General features: G+C 40.3%; 1 protein-coding gene across 6 annotated transcripts in view; it reads right to left on the bottom strand.

The window, feature by feature from the left end:
• LOC124412616 (potassium voltage-gated channel subfamily KQT member 1) overlaps positions 1 to 22,249 on the bottom strand; it is a 92,712-nt gene that overhangs the window by 5,545 nt on the left and 64,918 nt on the right. For 2 of the 6 annotated variants that reach the window (XM_046892639.1, XM_046892634.1), the window contains 9 exons: positions 12,799 to 12,889; positions 7,912 to 8,038; positions 7,643 to 7,818; positions 7,172 to 7,312; positions 6,369 to 6,479; positions 5,910 to 6,116; positions 3,736 to 3,756; positions 1,552 to 1,778; positions 782 to 892 (listed from right to left, as the gene is read on the bottom strand). In XM_046892639.1, the coding sequence (XP_046748595.1) occupies positions 782 to 892; positions 1,552 to 1,778; positions 3,736 to 3,756; positions 5,910 to 6,116; positions 6,369 to 6,479; positions 7,172 to 7,312; positions 7,643 to 7,818; positions 7,912 to 8,038; positions 12,799 to 12,889 (1,212 nt within the window). The remainder of the gene's footprint in view (positions 1 to 781; positions 893 to 1,551; positions 1,779 to 3,735; positions 3,757 to 5,909; positions 6,117 to 6,368; positions 6,480 to 7,171; positions 7,313 to 7,642; positions 7,819 to 7,911; positions 8,039 to 12,798; positions 12,890 to 22,249) is intronic. The other 4 variants (XM_046892635.1, XM_046892636.1, XM_046892637.1 and 1 more) reach the window with 2 other exon arrangements.

The raw sequence follows: 22,249 nt of genomic DNA, 5'->3' as shown, positions 1-22,249 counted from the left end.
GAAGTTTGAACGGAAATGCAGCGGGGTGGCTTGTAGCCGATGGAGAGAAGGTGTAAGGTCGAACGTAAATTCCGGATCGTTGAAGCCAAGCGCTCTGAAGGAGCGTCGGGCAAATCCCTTCCACAACCCTCTCGTCTGCTTGATTATTTTTAATAATTTACACGGAGTCCTCGTTATAGGATTGCAGCAGGAAATGCGGATTCCTTTCACCCACCCCTTGGAAGGTCTTTGCTGCAGAGGATAGGTGCGAGAAATTTCAATACACTACGTCTTTTTATTTATTTATTTTTCTTTTTTTCTTCCTTTCTAACTCCCGCCGCGTGAATTTCACCGCGAATATTTGTACAAAGTGCCACCGAAATCGCTTTGATCATTTGCGCGATGCTGAATCCCGCGAGATCATCTCACCTGCGGCCGCGGTATCATTTAAATTATCAATTCGTCGGTGGTGCGGTTCTCCGCTCTTTCATCCCTTGATTTACTCTCGAATTCCGTGGGTTCCTCCTTAACAAGCCTCGAAAACAATCGATTTCGAGAGTGTTGGAGAAAAAACAAAGAACAAAGAAAGTAAAAAAAAAAAAAAAAAAACGTTCGTCGAGAGGAAGAACCGAGGCAAGAACGACCAATCAAGGATCGACTGTCGCCTCGTAACGGAGTTCCGTGCAGAATATAAGTGAGGAATGAAAATTGAAGAAAAAGTAAAAAAGATACACGGAATAAATAAGGAAACAAGGACGGACGGATGACGAGAGTGGAGGGAAGACTGATTCTTTATACTTACGTAGTGACGCGTTGGGGTTCCTCGATGTCGATATCTATTTCATCGCTCGCTGCTTCCGTCACGGAGCTCGTCTGTGACGTGAAAAGACTGCCCCTGCCAACCGGAAACACACTATTTACAACGTCACGGTCGAAAATCTCTTCTCTTTGGGGCAAGAGTCACTTTCTCTCTCTCTACTCGTTTTGAAGCTAACGATCGACCGAAATTCAAAAGACAAATCAAACGAGTGATTCACTCAGAGTCGCTAGATTTTTAACAGCTTTTTCAGATCACGGATTTCAGTGTGAAAGAAAGTGACTGTTGAAGACAATTTCAAGTCGTTTAGACTTTACATTTCCTGGGGTTAACGTATGGACGCAGCACTTTTTTCGAGTCAAATCAAAATTTACAAATCCGATAGTAAGTGTTACAAAAAAGTATGCTAAAATAATGTAAAATTCACGTTAAATTTTTTTCGAAATTCCCTCGGTGAGAGAAAATTCATAATATATTACTGAAATTTTTAGATATTACATGACAGTAACCACAACTACAGAAATTTCTCTCGATGAGATTGATCGCGACAAAACGCGGAAGTATGTGTTTAAAAAAAAAAACGATTTTTTTCGACGATAATTAAACACGATTTTCACTCCAGCGAGAAAAACCGAATTCGCAGGATTGCCAATCCCGTATTCCAAGTTTCCCGACATCCCCGCGATCCTATCTACACTGAGAAGTTGAAAGAGTGACGTAAAATGGTAGAAACCGATAAGAAAAGTCGAACGTACCGATTGTCGCGTCTCGCGCGATTCGGCGTTCCAGCCTTCGGTTCCTCCATGTAAAAAACGACGTCACCCTCGCTGTCGCGGCGCTGAACGTCGTTGTTTCCGGTGGCTGAGGAACCGGTAACGGGGGGTGGCGGCAGGGTTTGGGCGGGCTGCTGGACCTCCATCCGGTTTCGGGACTTGCGCCGTTTCAAGACGCTTGCTTTTTTAGCCACCTGGATCATAAGAGACTGAACCCCCGTTGCCCTCCCATTATGACACGTTCAACACAACATGCACTACCCTACGGAGTGGTCGATTTCTCACGCTCGTCACCCGAAAAACAGCCAGAGGTTAGGCAACCCTTTCTGTTCCCTGGAGTTCCCCGGGGACCAGACGTCCGTGTCCCGGACCGGAAACGGGTTCGAGTCGTCGCCGTTGACACGTAATGTATTTACAACACCGCACCGTGCGTTTTCATGTTTTTGCACATACATACATACATACATACATTATGTACATTATGTACATAGGTACAATGTACATAGATATACACTAGGAACGCGCAAGCTTTAAACCCGATGGGACACTGCGCTCGTTCTTCTACGAGTATGTATGGGTATAAATGTGTTTTCCTCATGCCCGTGACGCCGTTAAATTTCTTAACGCTTTCCCATTTCTGGAATCCTTTTTTTCTTTTCTATATTCGACTCAATCGCTACCCCGAGACACGTGCAGCGTGATTTCAAACTCGTGTCGAATCTTTGACTTTTGATTTCTGTCTCTAATTCCTTGCATAATTTTCGGAACCTTTTACGCACAGCAAGTAAACCGATCGTCAGACTCGAGACGAATTTGATATTGTGGAAATCCTTAAAGTGTTATAAAATTCAAACTAACGTATAATAATTAAGGCACTCGATTATTCTATGCAACAGTCGCTACTGATTGTAAGATCTATATCACGTGAATATTTGTTAAAAATAAATTACGAACAAGGATAGAAGTTGTTGGAAGCGAGTGTGAGAGACGTAGGATATCGTTATTATCATAGATATATAAAGCGATTCTTAGTTTTCAGCCGTATAACGTGAGAGCGACTATATATCACTACAATACCTTGTATCATGCGTCTGAAAGAGAGTATTTACTGAAAATTGATGTAAGACTTCGTGTGCTAAATAAAACCAACACTTCTGCCAATCATAAAATTTTTCATGTGTAAATAGAGAATCGTGAAGAGATACCTACGTAATACGTGGGTATTATCAGAAGATAATGTTTAGACGCTATTCTTGCGCTTTTGTGTTTATTCTGTTTATGAATGTTCATCAGATTTGTAAAGAGTTTTCATTCCGCCTAATCTATTTCAAGCTTCACCCTGTAATACTGTTTAACGTGTAGAAATTTATGTACATACAAAGTTGTAGCTAACAATAAGCTGAAAAATAGTGTGTAGTAGAGAAGTTCGAAGAATAAAGATAGATGAACGACCACAGAATCCCATCGTAACAATACAGCATTGGTAATTATGCCACAGCTATGATATCCGGTAAATCCTACCGTGAAAAACGAATTATAACATGAAACAACGGACAGTGATTGCAGAGCGAGCAACGGGACGTGTAAAAAAAAATGAATATTTCCTCGTCAAGTGGCTTCACGGTTTGACATGGAAGTCGAAAAAGGTGAATAATACCTGATGCAGTTCACATTGCAACACTGACATTTGTGTATAATATGCAAAGCAGACTCATGCGATTTATTAAAATGATTACACGAAACGCGTTACGTTTTTATATGAAAAACTTCACCTTTCGTGCAATTTGCTTCGCGATTAATCGAATTAGTACGAAGAACGATTTCTCTTTTTACCAAAAAAGAATTCATACAGAACAGAAAATATACTATTTCGTAGAAATTTTAATTTTCCATTAAATTTTTACCAACTAAACTTTCGCGGTTTTTTAATTTCACCAAGATTACAATTTGCGAAGTGTTCCGAGGGGATTGCAGAGTATGTAGCAGGTATACAGTGGAGTTGATGTAAGGAAACGAATATGTTGTGTGTCTTAGAATTGAAATAAACATGCAAAATAAGTATATATGTATATGTATACACGTGTAAGTATGAGTGCACATACACACATACGTGTATACACATACTTTTGTATAAAATATTGAAATAAATCTAAACCATTTACATACCATCTTCTTTACACAAATCAACTGAAATATATATAGGGATATTTGATCAATGTTGTCCCCAAATAAACATAATTTATTATATAAGTTAATTTTTGTTCCAATTAACGATTAATTTAAATCGATCCTCTATATTTGTTCAAGTTTGTTTTCCTTTTTTTTTTTCTACGTCATCAATTCTCGTTCTTATTTTTCGTAGTACGAATGAAAAACATATTTTCACCCTTCACATATTAATTATTTCGCTTCAGGTGTATGTATACATACATTCGCCTATTGTATGCACGTCAGCAGCTACAATATGCTTAATAACATTTGACATACGTATAATAATTGCAATGAAAATAATACTGATATCAATAATAATAATAATAATAATAATAATAATAACACCAACAATAATTATAATAACAGCAACATTACCACATATCAACATCATCGCAACAAAACAAATATTCCATCAAATTTGATGAAAAATTTGATTTTAATTTTCAACCGTATAACGCGAATATTGTCATGAACTTGGATAAATGATTAATATAGTAAGAAATTTTACTTGTGAGGAAAATTTATCGCGACGAAAGCTATCTACTAAGAATCGTCATAATGAACACTCTTTGCGCTTAATGGTGTGAAAACACAAATGAGGTATGCAAAAAAGAATAAGAAAAACCGTTTAAAAAAGGTTTTAAGATGCAGCTGATGTGGCATGGAAGAAGCCGTTGGGAAAACGACTACAGGAGGGGGGGGGGGGGGGGGGGTTTCTAGTGGGAAAAAAATGTTGAAATGAAAGAAGTTGGACATGATACGCGAGAAAAAAAACGAAATACACTGACAATGACAATAATGTCACCTGCTCAAGACCGTGATAAATTCTAATCGTCAGAGTATATATTACACATTTTCATTATGTATAAACGAATATCACAACCATAAGCTGATGCGATTTAAAAATATCTGGAGAATGATGAAAACGCGGATATAAATGGTCTTCTTCCGACGAATAGATGAGTTGAAAACAACTCGAAAAGATCAAGATAATGAACCCCATGAATCGTATCTTCTTGTTACTATCTTGTTGTTAGTTTTCTCGCCTCTTTTATCTTCCATTTCAATTGGAATGGAATATCGAGTTATCAAAAACGAGCGTCGCTTTAACGACGCGGCTAATGTAACGGCGCTCTTTTGATCCTTTGGCACCCCAGGGATGATATGCGAAATGCGTGAAGTATGTTCGGGTTTGTTTGTCCTCCGGGGTCTGTCGACCCGTATTTTTGTCCGCGCCCCTGCTGATCCTGAATTTGGATGAATTATTTTTAGCCGGCTGTACGTTTGCTTTTCTTTTTATTGATCTTACTGTCAAATTCATCAGTCAGTATCGTGAAAAACGGACGAGGAAGGCGTGATGATAACTGTCGGAAATTTTGCAGGCCGATTTATTGACGACTTGTGATATTCACAAGTCGAATTTTAATTATTCATTTCGGAGAGAATTAACTTTGGCCAGCGAAGAGGAAATTGCAGAACAAAAGATCAGGAATCGAGGCTAGAGAAAGCGAAATTGAAAATCCTAATCAAATAAAATTAGCACCTGTGCAAAAAACCGTAATCTCACGAATAGTTTTTTCCTTCAAACCTTACGGAATGGTTTCACACAGTTCCTCGAATAAAGTGTGACAAACGGTAATATTTAATAGAATGATGCGGTATTGATCATGGAATGAATGTATGATTTCAATATTAGCAATGATTAAAATCCTGCGAGTTTTTAACAGTTGCAAATTGCAATGTACCGTTATTAATGTCACCATTTTTTCAACTTTTTGACACAACAATTCACACCTATCTTGCTATAACGCAATTTTCCAAAAAGTTGTTCGAATTCTGTCAAAAATTAAAAGACAAAAAATATATAATATAATGACAAACGGATTGGTACAAAGACGAAAAAAGTAAGAAATAATAATTCAAAGAATCCCTTATATATATGTACGACGTGTATCCGCACAATCGAATAACCAAATGCCGTCCTTTCAAATATATTTAAACAGAGCCAATGCAGGCACTGTAACATCGGGAAGCGACTAAGAACATCAACAACCAACATCTAACAGCTACGTTGAACACCTAGGATAAGGCGGTATATACGTGTATGATAACCAGGTAGTTTCTCTCACCTTTCCAAGGGGCGTCGCCGGCTGCCCAGCCGGAGCAGGATCCTTGATATAAATATTCCAAGTCGCGACGCTGTTTATGGCTTTGTCAGCAGCGTAGCATCGCCATAGGCACTGAATGAGCATGGCTGCCGCCGGTATTTGACGGTTGAAATGTTTCTGCCTCTGCTTTTGCTGCACCTTCAGGGCAAATCCAGAGCCGAGTATTCCCTAGAAAGGGGTGGAAAGGAGGAGGGGGAGGTTAGAGAGGAAATAGAATATTAAAATCGGATTTCCGCAGAATCTTTGCCTAACGTGTAAGCTCGCTTTCTCGTTTCCGTTTCCGTTTTCGTTCGATAAGTTTCTGTTGTTTCGTCATCGTCTTCGTCGCATTGTCGTTGTCGTTGTCGTTGTCGTTGTCGTTGTCGTCAGAGAAACGACGGATCAACGGATTTCGCGATATACATTCTTCCTCAGACTTACAGCGGGTAGAGCGAAAAAGGATATCGCAAATACGCTGAAACACGAAGCGACGATCTTTCCCATCCACGTCTGCGGCACCGTGTCGCCGTATCCTATCGTCGTAACGGTTATCTGAAACGAGAATAACGACCGTTGATTCGTTGTTATAACCTGCGGAAAATTCAACGGCATAACACTAGCTAATAACGCTACTGCATGAGGAATCATGCGCCTTATCGTAGTTTGTAATTACATTACAGCCAACGGTATGTGTACCGACCCACAAGTTTAACACAGCATTACAATAAAGTTTTACAGGACAAATATTTGCACAAACCATACACAACATATATTCGTGCTATTGCTATTTACTCGAGTGAAATTTTGTATAATTAATTCAACCGACTGTATACAATCGCTTAACGCATCTCATCAGATTTCAGCCAATGTTCGCTTCGTTCGTGTTCTCTGAAGTTTAACACGCGGCATCATCGCTTATCGGATCAATTCGAACATCAGGGTCGTATAAGTGTACCCAGTGACAAGTATTTTCGGAATCATTGGTCGGATCATTTGATCATTGTGCCGCAATGTGTTCTTTGAAGTAATATTAAACCAGTCATCTGATAAAGGATATTCGCACTCGACAGCCAGACGTAATTGAAGTTAAGCGACGCGTGAAACATGCACAAAGGTAGGTATTGTAACGACGTGTGCAAGGAATTAGTGATCATTAATTGAAACGCGAAAGAATAATAAAGCGATTCGATGCTTCGAAGCGACAAAACAACGAGAGTACTTGGGATTGTAATATTTCGACTCACCACGCCCCACCAAAGAGCGTCAGCGTAGCTAGAAAAGTCTGTTTTCCCATCGGGTCCGACAACGTCCTTTTCGGCAAGGTACACGAAGTAGCTGCTGAAAATAAGACCTAGGAACCCGATGTAGAGCGTCGTGATCAACTCCTGAAACAATTATCGTCCGTACAAAATACATGAGAATCTGTGCGTTCAACACGGAGGGAATAAAGCAGACGATTTTCCCAAGAACTGCAGGAAAAAAGGGTCGCAAAAATGTACTCCGTAAAGTGCAGAATTTACTTTAGAAACAGTGAAAACCACTGTAAGTGGATATTTTTTATTTCCCTCTTTTCTCTACAATTTTGAGTGGGATCTGCTGTTTCTCTTCCCTCCGTGTACGCGGCAGGAATCTGCGAATTGCAGAATCGTTGCGGAGTATTTCTGATCGGGAATGGTTAGCGTTTCGGTAGGTTTACCCAGGCGTCGATGACTCACCTGTCGGTGTATAAAGACGACGGAACCGAGGAGACGCCACGTTCCACCCTGTCGGTCGACGTGAAGCATCCGTAGAATTTGCAGAAAACGAATACCTCTGATGGCCGACGTGGCGAAAACCTGACCGTTGCTTCCGACGGAAAGCACCACCATCGATGCTACGACAACTATCAAATCTGAAAATGAAAAGAAGGTTTTCGGGGGTTTTATTCGTCGCTCGGAATAGCGCGCGGAGTCGTTTTTCCGCAATCCGAGCATCACTCACTCACCTATTATACAAATTGGTTTCCTTATGAACCGGAAACGGCCGCAGCATCCCATGTACTTGGACCTGCATCCCGCGCTCCAAAGCCTGACGATGTATTCGACCCCGAAGAATACTACCAGACATATTTCCTGAAAATATTAATGGTTGTTATACGTCGACCATAGAATCGCTGTCATTCTTCTGATGTAATTATCGTCAATTTATGTGGATTGAAAAAATTACTCTTTTCGCATCGTCACCTTTCCTGCTTTATTTCTTTCTTTTATACCCATCGGCTGTGGAAGAATTAACGATCAAAACGCAAATCGTTTCCTTCGCACAGAGAAATACTTATAGATATATCCGAGCTGTGAAAAGAACTCCAAGCAACAGATATATATATATATATATATATATATATATATATATATCGACGAGCAAATTGATACCTGCTATCTGTTGTCGCGCTGACAATGAGCGAGGTACTTTTATTTTGTTCGAATAACTCATCGAATTCCAATAATTGTAAAATCCATTATCGCCTCCCCTTCAGTGAGGCCGCGTCTTCAGCCTGATGTAACTCTATTGATAAAAGGTGAAAGCTGACCGAACTCCGAGAATAGTTATGTACGTTCGCAAATCGACTTTTATATTTTCCTTGCAAAACATGCAAAGCCGCAATCGCGAATTCAATCAATCCACTCCTTACAAAGCTACGAAAATCACCTCGTGTTCAAATGTCGAGCGAATCAGTTTCCAGTTTAAAAATTACTGATAAAATTAGTCAATCTTTACTTTCGCAAAAAATACAAGAAAAACAAAACGTTATTGATCGAAGGAACGTAGCTTTTCATACACGCGTTGTAATAGTTGATTAAGGATTCTACTTTTATGGAAGCTTCGTAAGGCACTTGAGTGAATATAACTATAGCTAAACAGTCAAAATACGCATGTGAAATTGTAGCACAGCTTGGAACCTTTTCGCTTCTCTACACGATGAGTTCATAACCATAATCCAATCCTCGGTTTTGTAACTCATCTCGTTTTCGAGTCGAGTTCGCAAATACACCTGGAGAGAGAATTTGTTCGTAGTCTGTAATGATTGGCCGAGGCAAGCAGATCCGTGCAACCGGGGTGACATGTGATAGACGAAATGTTCTAGAGCCTGAAGCGAGATTCCGGAAGATCCGAGTACGAGCCTCTAGCCGTAGACAAAGGTTGATTGAAATCCAGGAATGGAAACAGGGAGTAACGATACGGACCCAACAGCACCGGCGCAGTCTCATCCTTTATGCCGCGCAATTCGCCCCGCAGTGGTATTATTTTTTTTTTTTTTCATTTTTCCACCCCCTCATTGTTAGCCGAACTTGAAGCATTTCGTTTAAGTAGGTAGAGCTCCCCTTCTTTTTCCCTTCCTTACCCCCGACCATCGCCGCTCATCGATCGCCCCATAGGTATACGTGTACGAAATGGAAAGAGCGTCAACAGGTCGCGTGTCGTGAAAACCCTCCTTTTGATGGACTTCGGAGAAGAGGAGTGAAGCGGAGAAGCCGAGGGAAGAGGGAAGAGGGAAGAGGGATGACGGTAAAGTGGTCGTAAGAAAACCCCTCGACGTATGTACGCCGCAGATACCTACTCACCGTATAATAATAAGAAGGCTTAGTACTTCCTGACACGAACCATGCCCATGCCGCAGGGAACGGGGAACTTGTCCCCAATTTATAGAACGCGAATAAATCCCAAGGGGATGAAAATCCCTGTGCAAAATTTCTGTACACAGTACCGATAAGAGCGATACAATAAAACCGGATTCTTTTCACCGCATGTATTTTTTCCCATGTAAAGACAATCACGCGGGTGTGAAGATCGAGGATAAAATAACGGGAAATCGTTCCTATCTTGAATTGATCAATTTTCTCCCGCCTTCGATCACCGGGGGTGAAGAGGCTGCGAAAAATGTGTGAATTGTAAGGGTTGCACATTTCTCGCCTTCTTCTTTTTCCTCCTCTACTCGTATCGCCGTTAAACTTTTCATCGGCACTCTACGAGGGACGGATGATCCGATCCACGGTCTAAAAATCGTGACGCGAATGTGGAAGAACGTGGGATTCCGTTTCACGAAGTGTCTCTCTAATTCGCCGAGCGATCGACGCGAGGATATAGGATTTCACGTGTTTCGACTCCTCCTTCCGGCGCAACCCGACTATTTTCGACCCTCGATACTCATCCAGCATCTCTCGAGAAATGTATCCAGACTCTGAAGGAATAAACTATTGAAACGCCGAGCCGTCCCGAAGGAGTTCTTCAATCAATAAATCCGTAGGGAAGAGTTCCGATATTATACGTCCCAATAGCAGACAAACTTATTGCACTTTCCTACTCGATATATTACAACGTCGCGAGTGTATCTACTTCAGCACTTATCTGGGTAAAGGGTCAAAAGTTGGGAGGATCGATATTTGGACATTTGGAATGGCCGATATATCGAAATTTCAAACAAAGAATAAGGAAAGATGAATTGTCGTGAAATCTTGATTTTTCAAAGCGTTCGATGTATGGACCATTCCAAATATTTTCCATCCCAAGTTTTGACCCCCACCTATTATTTGCAGAAGAAGAGCTGGAATCAATGATTCAACGATCAGGGCCTAAAACGCGTTAAAGGTAAGGCACTCGTTTTGTCCTCCCCCTCCTATACACTCCGCGGTATCTCAGCTGATGGATGAAATGTTATCACTTTGTGTAATAAGGAAGATTTATCTCCCGCATTCTACCGCGTCATTTATCTTTACTTTGCGATTCCATTTCGTTTTCTGTTCCGAAAAATTTCGTCTTTTTATTTTATCATCCATCCCCCTCGATTCAAACGTTCGAAAACTGTAATAATTGGAACGGAATTCTATTTAGGTTTTCTTTTTCGTTTTTTTTTTCAAATTCCTTTAATTCCAAATTCTTTCAGGATTTTTTTGCCATTTTTTAATCATTCCATGCCTGCTTTGGCGGATCGTTTCGCTGTTCCGCAGATCTCGAATCTGTATGGAAAATTATATTCCCAAGATATTCTCGGGGTGTATTTTTTTCACGGCTGTGGAAAAAGATACAGCTGCTGATGTCTCGAAGCGAAACGTCAGCGGTTCGCTGCACCGCGGAGCCGTAAAGCTTTCGAATGCATGCATAAGTTATGCGAAGATCTAACAATAAGAACGGAAACCCGATTCCGGAGGAGCCAGCGAGGTTCAAGCCAAGGCTGATAAAGCGCGCGACCCTTTTCGGCAAGCTTCTCTTCATCCCCCATCGCCATCTTCGTTCTCCGTAAAATTGTCTCCATTGCAATGACACCACCTGGCGTCGAACGAACTAGCTCGAAACTAGAGATAACGAAGATGAGACGAGACGAGACGAGACGAAAGACGAATCAGACCGCGGAGCCGTCGCTGATTCTATTCTACGCAGCTAAATTCCGAGGGTGGGTTTAAGATTCTCCGAAAAGGGGTTCCACAGCGTGACTAATGCAAGTACCTGACGAGATCGAGTTAAAATTATTTCCTAGCCAGAACGGAATAATTAATCGGTGAAGATTTCGTTCTCGTAAGATGACGTCAGCGTGCCCAGAATTCGATGAGAACCCCAAGAAATTTGACGGCGATAAAAATACGATCGTCGATAAGATGCGATGACGGATCGAACAGCCGACGATATTGTCTCTCGCGAGTTTTTCTTTCGGGTTAAAAATGAGTTCCTATATTCGGTCCAGATGTCGAGTGTATCCTGAAATCTAGACACAGATTTCTTTCTTCTTTTCCCGTTTCGCCTACATTTTCCACCCACGTCACGTATTCCCACATCTTGTCGAGCACTTTTCGTGCGACAAAGTTGTTTATTAACGACGTCGAGGTGAGGACAGCTCGTCGATAACCGATACCCGATACCCGATACCCAATATCCACGGTCGCGTTGTTAATTGCATGAATATGCCGGGACGCACACGAGGTATACAAGCGGTAATTAGTCCCGCGTCAATTAGACGAAGGTGAGAGCTTCAATCAAGCTCCTGTGAACCGAGGCTCGGAAGTAGGGAGAGGAAAAAAGCTGCAGTCAATTTCCAGATCCAGTTGGATTTTTCCTAGCTCTGCGATTTTCGCGAGATTCATTCGTTCATTCGGAGGAAAGTGATTTTTTTTCCTTCCGTTCCGTTTTTATACTTCGTCTTTTCTACACTGGCTCGAAACAATGCTTCGGACACTTGTAGCACTTTCCTGATACCGCTCGCTTCAAGTCCTTCGGACTCTGACTTAATGCCTGCCCCGGCCGAGTATAACAAAGAAACTCTCGGCAAGTTTTTTCTATTGTTCAAATACCTGGGTATATTCGTGAAAATTTATGTACCTATATAGAACGGAATTACAGTTCGAGTATAAAAATTTCTGTATCCGAAATATAAATCGGCGAAGCTTTTGAAGCTCCTTGAGACAAAAGATGTTCAATTTTGTCTCGTGTCCTCTTTTTACCTGGGTTGAAAATCGATAACTTGCACCCGGGTGAGTCCGCGGGCTGGTAAAACTCGTCCCCGAAGTAGGTGCCGCGGTAATATAATAACCATGATGTAACAGGGACTCAAGTTGAGCAGAAAAGATAACGAGACGGTTTATCCGACAATAAGGGTATAAGGCGGCTCGTCAATTCGCTCGAGCCATCTTAATTAAACTTGAATTCTCCGTCTCTTCGCAACGCGTAAATATATGTTTACAATACATACAACACAGTATACTATATAGTATATACTATATACCCCGTATATCTATAGTGAACTGCGCAATTTATCTGCGCCTAGTATTATTCCATGTATATGTATATATGTATACATATAACAAACAATATAGCTGCACAATATGCGCATTAATTTACTCACCATCCAGAACAATGTTTCGTTAGCGAAAGTCATGTACTGTTCTATCGTTGACAGTACGCTGAAGATGAGGCACACTAAAACGACCATGAACCTGGAACAGAAATTCATAATGCTATAGGTACATACATACGTACATCCTATAATTTGTACAAGCATGTATGTACAGTAACGAGTCGATTTGCGTGGAATAACGTGGTGAAATTGTCCAATTTTACGAGGCACATATCGAGCGGTGCGTGTTTTTTACCCCTCGCCTTTGCTTCTTCTTCTTCTTTTTCTTCTACTTCTACTTCAGCTACCCCCCAATTAATATTTACGCAATAAATACATGGACTTATGCACACGTGTTATCTTTGGCCTTTGCTGTGTACTTTGCTCTACCATGTCGTGAGCCCGTACTTATGTATCTACCTACAAGGGTTATCCCTCGTGAATATGCAGAGTCTTGTCTCTTCTGTTCCCGCGCGTTATAGATACACGCACAAAAGTACCCCATGAATCCTTAATTGGACAGTTAGTGTTTTTGTTGTTGAAAAGTCGGTTCGGTTGACTTCCTTGTATCCCAGGTTTTCCAAATTTATTTCCACTTGTCTCCGACCGGAGAGAACTAACGAGAGTGAAATATTTCAAGTGATACCAAACGAGAGGGGAAAGGATAGCGAGAAAATTCTGAAATTGATGGATCAAGTCTGTTTTTTCTCACTGTAATTAGGCGGGAAATATAACCTAGTTATGGTGCAGTTTCGTTTCTACGCCGCTGTTAATCAGCAGTGTTTAACCGTCGTCAGCGCCCGGGCATATTGCGTTATCCTTTGGATCCATAAATTCCCGAAAGCCTTGCGCCATTAATTAACGAGACCCTCCGGGGACATTCGTCACGTTAAACGGATCGCCGGCCTATAGGCCTAACGGATCCCAGAAGGCCTCGGAGCCAGCAATGATCGTTGGATCTCAAACTACGAAAAAGTATGTAATGTCGAAAAATAATATGACAAAGATTTTTCATTCAAAATTCTGACGGCCTTTTTCTAATCAACGCAAAGTTTCACATTTAAATGACATGATGTGATTGAATAACGTTATTGATCGGAATAACACCTTACAACGTTGTCTGCCGCAGGTGGTGAAGCAATTTTTGGTTTCCTTTTTTTTCTTCGTCTTCTTTATCTTGATAAAAAAAAAACCTTGACTCAACAGCGACAGGAGTAACACTGCGAGAAAATTGAAATTCTTCTTTCGTTCCTTTTTCTACAAAGATATGAATTATTTTTCGTCGTCAAACTCGCAGCTTCGCACCCTTCGCGAGAGTACCGAAAATATTTCGAAGGTATACAAAGTGTTTAATACCCCGAGAGTAAAGAGGAAAAAGAAACGAGAAGGAAAAAAGAAGGGAAATAAATCCACATCTAATAAGTTTGCGTATGCAAATAAGGAGGGGGGCCTCGACGCCTCGGAGGATCTCGCTCGATCCTGCGGGAGCGAAAAATACAATTACCATACATTAGCCGGGATCGATAAGGGTCAAGCCGTAGGTTAGATTAGGCTCTTGGTTAGGTTAGGTTAGGTTTCGGTTTGCATACCCTAATGGCGCTCTGACACGACATCTCGAAGACGTTCAAGAAGCAGAATTATTCCGTCTATTATATCCCTCGTGTACGATATGTCGTGAACATGGTCGATAATGGGACGAGGCGAGAAACGAGCTGCTGATAGAAATAAAAGAAACTCTCCACTTTTAATCGAGCTTCCATGTCAAGATGTATCGATCGTATGGAGTTAGATGGAAAAAGTATCGGAAGAAATGTAGAAAAGTGCAGAGCTTTAAAAAGTGTCACTGAAGTTATTTAAAAAAAAGTTATTCTCGTGCGATAAGTTTTTTTTTTTTATTCCTTCAAACTCTGAGGAATTTTATCGGCAATGATAAAACATCTCGTCATTTTTAATCACGTCAGACAAATCATACTTATAAGAAATATCGTTCTATTATTTTTTTTTTTTTTTTGAATTTTTTTTAATACCAACTGACAAGCTTGAGAAGAAATGTCTGTATCTTGGACAATTCAGTGGAGAATTCGTTAACGAATAAAATGAAAGCTACTTTTCATTAAAATTGGTAAAAAAAAAGAAAATTGAGATAAGGTGTTTCGACATATTTCTTTTTCATATCAAAAAGACTCTTCTAAAATTAACACTCTTTGGGGATCTCCGTTTCTTCGTGTACATCCTTCGACGGATTTTCAACCTGACTGTACGCCCGTTGAGAAGGGAGACATTTGCTCAAAGCAAGCTGCAGGAAGTACAGGAAGGAATGCCAATCTTCGGTTACAATCAGGCTAGAACGACACGCGAGAAGTGTCAGGAAATTTAAGGGAACGAAGATTGGCAGCCGCTAGTCGGTGTATCTCGAATGTGACCCTTTGACCCGGTGACCTTGGCGAAAGCTCGGGAATCAGCGCATTATAAATTTCCAGCCAGGCAATAAGAGTAACCCGATCGAAACACACGCAGGGAGAGATTCATCAGCCGAGTGGAAAAGCCGAGTCACGAAATTTCTCCCGCGCCTGCGGCTGCACGGATCATTCGAGGTAAAGCGTAATTAATAATTAGACCTGCTGTTTCGGTTCTCCGTTTGGCTTGTGCAGCCCAAATACGGTACGAAGCACCCGAACTGTGAAGTTTGCACATAGTCACGGGTTTGCCGGTCGGTATTATTTGCCGCCCGTGTCAAACAATAATTAGGATCACCGAATATCCTCGGTCTGGAGTTAATTATTCACTAATTAGAGGTTCGAACGAGAGCTGGATCTGAGAGCTTGCGCCGTGTTTTCAAGCTCAGCCGTATTTTCCCCCAGTCGGAAATAGATTTCAGTTTATGAAACGTCACAAATTGGTTCTCCGCTTATGGTTGTACGGATGCTTTTTCAACTAAGCTCGCGAAACAAGAAGCTTATTGTAAGCTTGCGCGGTGGTAAAAGCTGAAGGAAAATGTAAAATATTTCCGATTCGAAAATAAATTCAGAGAAGCTCGATCTACTGTGACGATGAAAAAATTTCAAAAAAAACTTGCGATGTTATTTAATTTTTTCTAATATCGTGTAGAAGAAATCGGGGCTAAAATGAAAGACGTGAAGATTAGAATTATTTTTTTAGTTCATCCTTCTCTCCTCTGCCAACGTTCGTAGTCAAGCAGTGTCGACAGAAATAAACGCGGAACCATCGTCTTTCATATTTCCCTTGTTAAACTTTACGAGGGTCGCGACACAAATGAAGTCAAACACACGTATATAATATAAAGGGAAAACGATTTGAAGTTTGACTCGTTACTTCTTTACAATCGATGCGGATTCTCGTACAAGTAAAAACAATTTTCCCTCTCCCTCCCTCTCACTCTCTTATTATTTATTATTTTTTCCTGTTTTTCTTACTAAATCTTGTATCAATTTTCTATTTTCATGCATATATTTATCTATCTGTCTATCCCTTTCTTTTTCTTAATTAGACGCCAAGGTTCAGCTTATGCATAATTAACTTGACCTCCTTGAAATTCGGTGTAAAATTGACTGTACATTTGAAAAGATTAATACAATACATATGCAAAACTTGCGTAGTTAATAATAAAAATAAGCAGCTCGTGGCAATCGCTCAAAAAATTTAAACACAATAGGGGCAAGATTGATTGCACCTACACGAGGGTCGGAAGTGATTGATAGGAAAAATGGATGACGGAAAATCATCGATGAATAAAACTCCCGAGTTTCGTTTGCATATTTCGCTTCTGTCGCAGTTGCCTGTTACAAAAACGATGAAATTTCCGTAATAAGCATGAATATGGGTGAAAATTCAAAGGATCTTGGTTCCTGAATTCCCTGAGAAAGGGATGAAATCGAAGGTCATGTAAGAGCCAAACGAGAGGCGATAGATCTGTGGCTGTCGCTGGGACGTGATAGGAATACGAGGCTCGGATCGTGCAACAACGAATTACGGGTACGGCGATTCGTTTGAGAACAGCTATTAATGACCACTCATGAATCACGACTGCCCGCGGAGCATTGCTCGCCTCTATATATCGGAGGCTCACTCCCTGCCGTCTATTGACAGGTCAAAGCTCACCCACAAATCACGATTACATCGGCCGCGTGTGCGTCTGTGTTGAAATAAATGCGACTTTCAATTCACGGGGAAAGAAAATGTGGATGTGTAAAAAATGTCAAGGTCACGTGGGGCCGTTTTTCATCGTGAATAAACCATGCAATGTTAAAATAGCTGATAGATAATATTAGCTCGGGATAATTTTTACGGACGGAGTAATAAATCGACAGTTGAAATTCAATTTTTTACGTTAATTACATCGGTTTTAGCATCAATTATAGCATCAAAAATGCAGAGAATGTTTTTTTTTTTTGATTTTTTTTTTCACCTCAGAAACGCTTTCGAAATATCTAAAGATGACGAAAGACTTCCGTTCTCGGGGTGATTATTTTTTCACACTTGCTCGTTCCGCGAGTTAATGTTACTTTCGAAGATCGACGAGCCGCGTAGGTATTCAATATTCGCGATAATTACCTTGAAAGAATAACGAGAGGAGAAAGAGAAGAGGAAAAATCCAATTACTCGGTGAAAAAACTCGGTCAAAGCAAGACGCGGGAAGACCTGAGGCTTTAATAATTTGTCATGGATAAGAAAACATAAAGGGGCTGTGCTGCACACGTTGTGATGGATGATCGGAGCTTTCGATTCCACTGTATTAACTTTTGACGGATTATAGACGGCGAACACGAGCATGGAAGAGAGGGCGGAAACTTGCCTCGAGGAATAAATAGACTGGATCGCGTCGTAAACGTTGAATTTATTATTTATTCTCTGCAGAGGGATTCTTCCCACCCCTCGACGCTCTTCGGCGGTGTGAAGTGATGGAACGAGGGAGCAGCGAGCGCCGGGAGAAGAATAAATAGAAGAGGAAGATAAAGGGGCGGGGGTGGAACTCGCCCTCTCGGATCCATATCATTCCCTGTACCTACAAAGTTCGAGAAGCCACCCGCACGGCTCTTGAGCCCTCCTCTCATCTCGAGCAACTCTCTTCGAAGCTCGAACCCCCACCGCAGCAGATAACTGCTTTCGACTCGCAGCTTGAACCCCTTTCTAAAGTTGAACCCCCGGTCTTTCCCCTTTGCAAGTTCACCTGGAGGATCTGCGGGTCGATTCGGTGTATCGCACAGCCGTGTGTGAGACTGATCGACGAAGCGATCGGTGATCTATCAACCTCCCCTGCGTGAGAGAATTACTTATTGTTAGGGAGTGAGGAAGAGAAGCTGGAGGATTAGCTGTCCGTCAACATACGAATATCGTACGGCAAGTGATGAAACCCCGCTGGCTGTACTCTTGATTATTACAACCCACTTCGTTTTCCTATTTGTATTTTGGAAATTGGGGGCGAAAAATCCAGTGAATAAATAATTTAATCAAGGTATAAAACGTTGAACTTGGTTTACTATTACTTAGATTGTACTCAAAGAGCCTCACCTTAGTACAAAAGTGTATAATATAAAAGCCAAGAACCCAAGTGAAGAAAGCTTGTAGTTATGAATGATTTTCAAAAGTTTACACAGTTTTATTTTTTCATTTTTGATTTTTTAACATCAGAATTGATCGTTACGAACATTTCGTGCGAAATCGTATTTATAGTTAATTGAAGTTAATTGAAATTCGTTTCAAGTCGTTTGTAGAAAATTTATAGACACGCAAAATGAGTTCTAATCCATCGAAATTGGACAATCAATGCGATTTTGGCACTTGAAAAGAAAATCGGACGAAGCGATGATCTGGTTTTTTCAAACCATTAGTAACCGAAGTTCCTTAATTTAAATTTCAGTTTAATAATATTTTCTACATTGAAAAGAGCTTCTTCCAACAAAGTCAATGTCAAGCGTCACCTTTGAATCTGTATATTAACATTTCTCACACAATTTCAGAACCGAGAACTTGACCCCATCGAAGATTTGACTGATACCAGAGCGCGTTAGCGAGTCTGGATTTGACTTTGAGGAGCTGCAGGTGGAATCAGTTCAGTGCATCAAAGTGCAAGGAAGCACAAAGAGAATCTAGCTACAAGGGTCGACTGGCATGGGGTTTAATGACGCGATGGCGCGGTGGGAGACAATTACGCAAACAGATTAAGTCTCGCCCTAGGCGTATATATACATATTAGAAACGCTGAATATCAGATCAAAGAAAACATATAAAAGACGGTGACTTACTTGTTAGTGACGCGAGTCGAGTTATACGCGGTCATGTTGTATCTACACGAAAAAAACTAGGGTAGGTACACTGGATAAAAGAGAACAGAGAAAAAAGAAACGGTTGGATCCAAAACAATATTTATTTCAACAGTCTTTAGTGGATAATTTATTGATTATAAAGAATATTTGATTATTTCAATAAGTATAATTATATTTGAAATAATATTTTCCTAACTACAAGTGAATAACCATTTCAAATGATGAAATGTCTGCTAAGGACGACTATTGGAATAAATATTCTATTGGATTCGACAGTTGATTTCTTTTTTTTTTTTTTTTTTCTTCTTTAGTGCTAGAATATATTTCTGAGTGAAATCTCATTTACTGTCTTATCGTATAATTGTTAATCGAATTGCTGTAGACCGAAGTAAAAAATTGCGATTGTTGGCAAATTAAATAGTTTAAAACGGAATTTTCATAAAATGTATGATTAATTTCTTTTTCCTTTCGAGGCAGAGTTCGAGGAAAACCAGGAAAGACGTCATTCGCATTTGTATGAAAATCAAATCATCAAGGATATACGATTTTTCACTCATAAAGCGTGCCTGCTCGGCGCCGAAAGAGATTTATGGCCATAGAGATAAGCCGAATTGTTTTCACGGCTCGGTACGAGTTCGCGAATTCAGTTCGATATATATATATATCTTCTGTCATTTTATCGGGAGCAAAACCCGCACTGCGTGTGTTAAATTTCAATGGACATCCGTGTGTACATACGTAACCGCATCGTGTTCCCGGTTATACGACTCCGTCGATTTTCCCTTTATTTCACTCGTTTTTCCATACTCCGAAATATTGTGTACAGTGCAGAGCGTATTTGACAATTCTGATAACAACTCGAAACCGCGGTGTAATGTAAATATCCAATGAAAGTGGAAAACGAGTTTGTTAATAGATATACAATACCGAGGTACGTACTTGAATATTATATGTATAATATATAATAATTCGAATCCCCGCGAGGTGAAATTTTAATTTTTTTGTTTTTCAATTACAGTTGACCGAGTACCTAGCATTATACAACGATTTTTATACGATTTAAATATTTTTCCATGAGAAAGATCATTTCGTACAAGAAACCAATTTATAATAATTATTATCAATGTTGTCACTTTATTCTACAGCATTGTATCTGCCTATTTATTTACAATCAATTTACTAAATTTTGACACTTGAATAAGTTCCTCGCATCAATTTATTCTATCAAAAATATCAATTCATCTCCATGGTGACTAAAAAAAAAAAAGAGTACAAGTGACCAGTATCGAATACTGCATATTTTTGTTTTATATGATAAAAAGTAAATATGATAAGTCGTTTAACCGTACGTACAGTAACCATGACTAGAAATGTCTCTCGGTGTGGAAAAACTGTAGGTCAATCCCCCCCCCCCCCCCAGACGACCTTTATATCCACTGATTTCTCGTTACAGAGCGAATCGACGTTTCGCAACTCTTTTGCGGCGTTTTAATTCGAAAATGGAAAGCCCAATTTTGGTGGCTGCGGTTTATTATTCGTTGGATTTTCATCGTCGGGCCGCCTTGATGGTCTGCGTAAAATTTTCCGCAGCACTCGGGATTGGATTATAAACCTCAAATGACGTGCAAAAATAGTTTTCCCGCATTGGATTCCCTCGAATCGCGCGCCGAATCGCAAATTATTGCCGAACGCCGGTGAGCTTGTATTTCAGCCTCGTGTGTCAGACGTTCAGTTTCATTTCGATACGAAGAAAGCAATACGTCTCCAGGGTTTATTCGCATCTTTTCTTATATTTGCAGTAGTTTTTTTTTTACAAAACGGACGTACCCGCCGTTTTTTCCGCGAAACGAATCAAGGATATCGGACCCCGGGCTGAAAAGCTCTCCGAAAGTAGAAACAGAAGCGAAAGCTTTTCCCTCGAACGTGTGCCGTGCAAATTTCCTTTCGTCCTCATCCTCTCTGTATAATTTGTGCACCATTTTTCCGACTCCGCAACACCAAGAGCCGAGCCTTAGTCGACGAAAGTTCGGATTAATCGCGATATCCTATCCAATAACGAGCCGCCATTGGCAAGCAGTCGCAGGCTGTTTCATAAATTATTTATACACCTACCCAGTTCTGTGTTTCCGGTGTAATCGACCGCGGCAGAAGCGAGCAATGATAACGTTGCCGGATGGCCGGACAGTGTCAAAGGGAAATTGAACGCGGTATGCTTAGTCAGGGAATGTTGCATACGAGTGTTAACACAAACACACACACACGCATGTGACCCATTCACGTGCCTACCTACACCTACATACGCAACTTCAAGCAGCATAGAAACAGTCCGATTTCAGAGATCTGTGTAATAATAATAATTATTATTATAGTATATACATGTATAGACATACGTGACGTAGTGCATTAACCAAATCAAATGAGTATGAATCATACTAGGCTTAGAAATTAAACTACAATTATATGATCACGTACCAAAGACTTTTGATGAGATTTTATTTCCCAAGTGACAAGTGTTTGAAAAGGAGAAGAGAACGTTATCTTCTTATTTCTTTCATTGGTGGATAGTTTTTTCATATTACACGAAATATTCACCCGTCATTGATGAAGTGAAGGAAAGAAAAAAAAGATCATAATCCTCCAACGTCGACTGAATTATTTTTTTTTTTTTATTCCAGTAATAAAGCTTCGATGACTGGTTTTCTATTTTATTATAACGTTTTTCTAATCGCGTAATACGCAGTAGTTTGAACGTGCGTGTTTGAAATACGCGATTCTGCCTGACGATGACCAAGAGAATTAAAAAAAAAGGGGCGAAACGTCTACGAGACTCGAAGAATGAAAGGGGAGGACAAAAAGAGCGAATGAGAGAGAAGAAAATTACACGGCGTTGGGGAAGGTACTGGAATTGTTTCCTTTGTAAAATTTTAGCAGAGTAGTAATAGGTACTCGGCGTGCTTTTATCGCGAGTATAAAGAAATCCTTTGACTGACATGAAATAAACTTTGTACCGACCCGCGATAATTTGCACGATGAAATTCGGGATTTTCATCCTTCTTTTTTTCTTCTCTTTCGGTTTTATATTATTTATCTCCCCTTTATTTCCACCCTTCGTAGAGTAGAGTTTTTTTTTTTTTTTTTTTTTTTTTTTTTTTTCTACTCAAACAAATAGAAATTTT

The sequence above is a fragment of the Diprion similis genome, chromosome 11 (genome assembly GCF_021155765.1).
Source record: "Diprion similis isolate iyDipSimi1 chromosome 11, iyDipSimi1.1, whole genome shotgun sequence".
Classification (NCBI taxonomy): Eukaryota; Metazoa; Arthropoda; class Insecta; order Hymenoptera; family Diprionidae; genus Diprion; species Diprion similis.
This window is presented reverse-complemented; position numbering and strand designations above follow the sequence as displayed.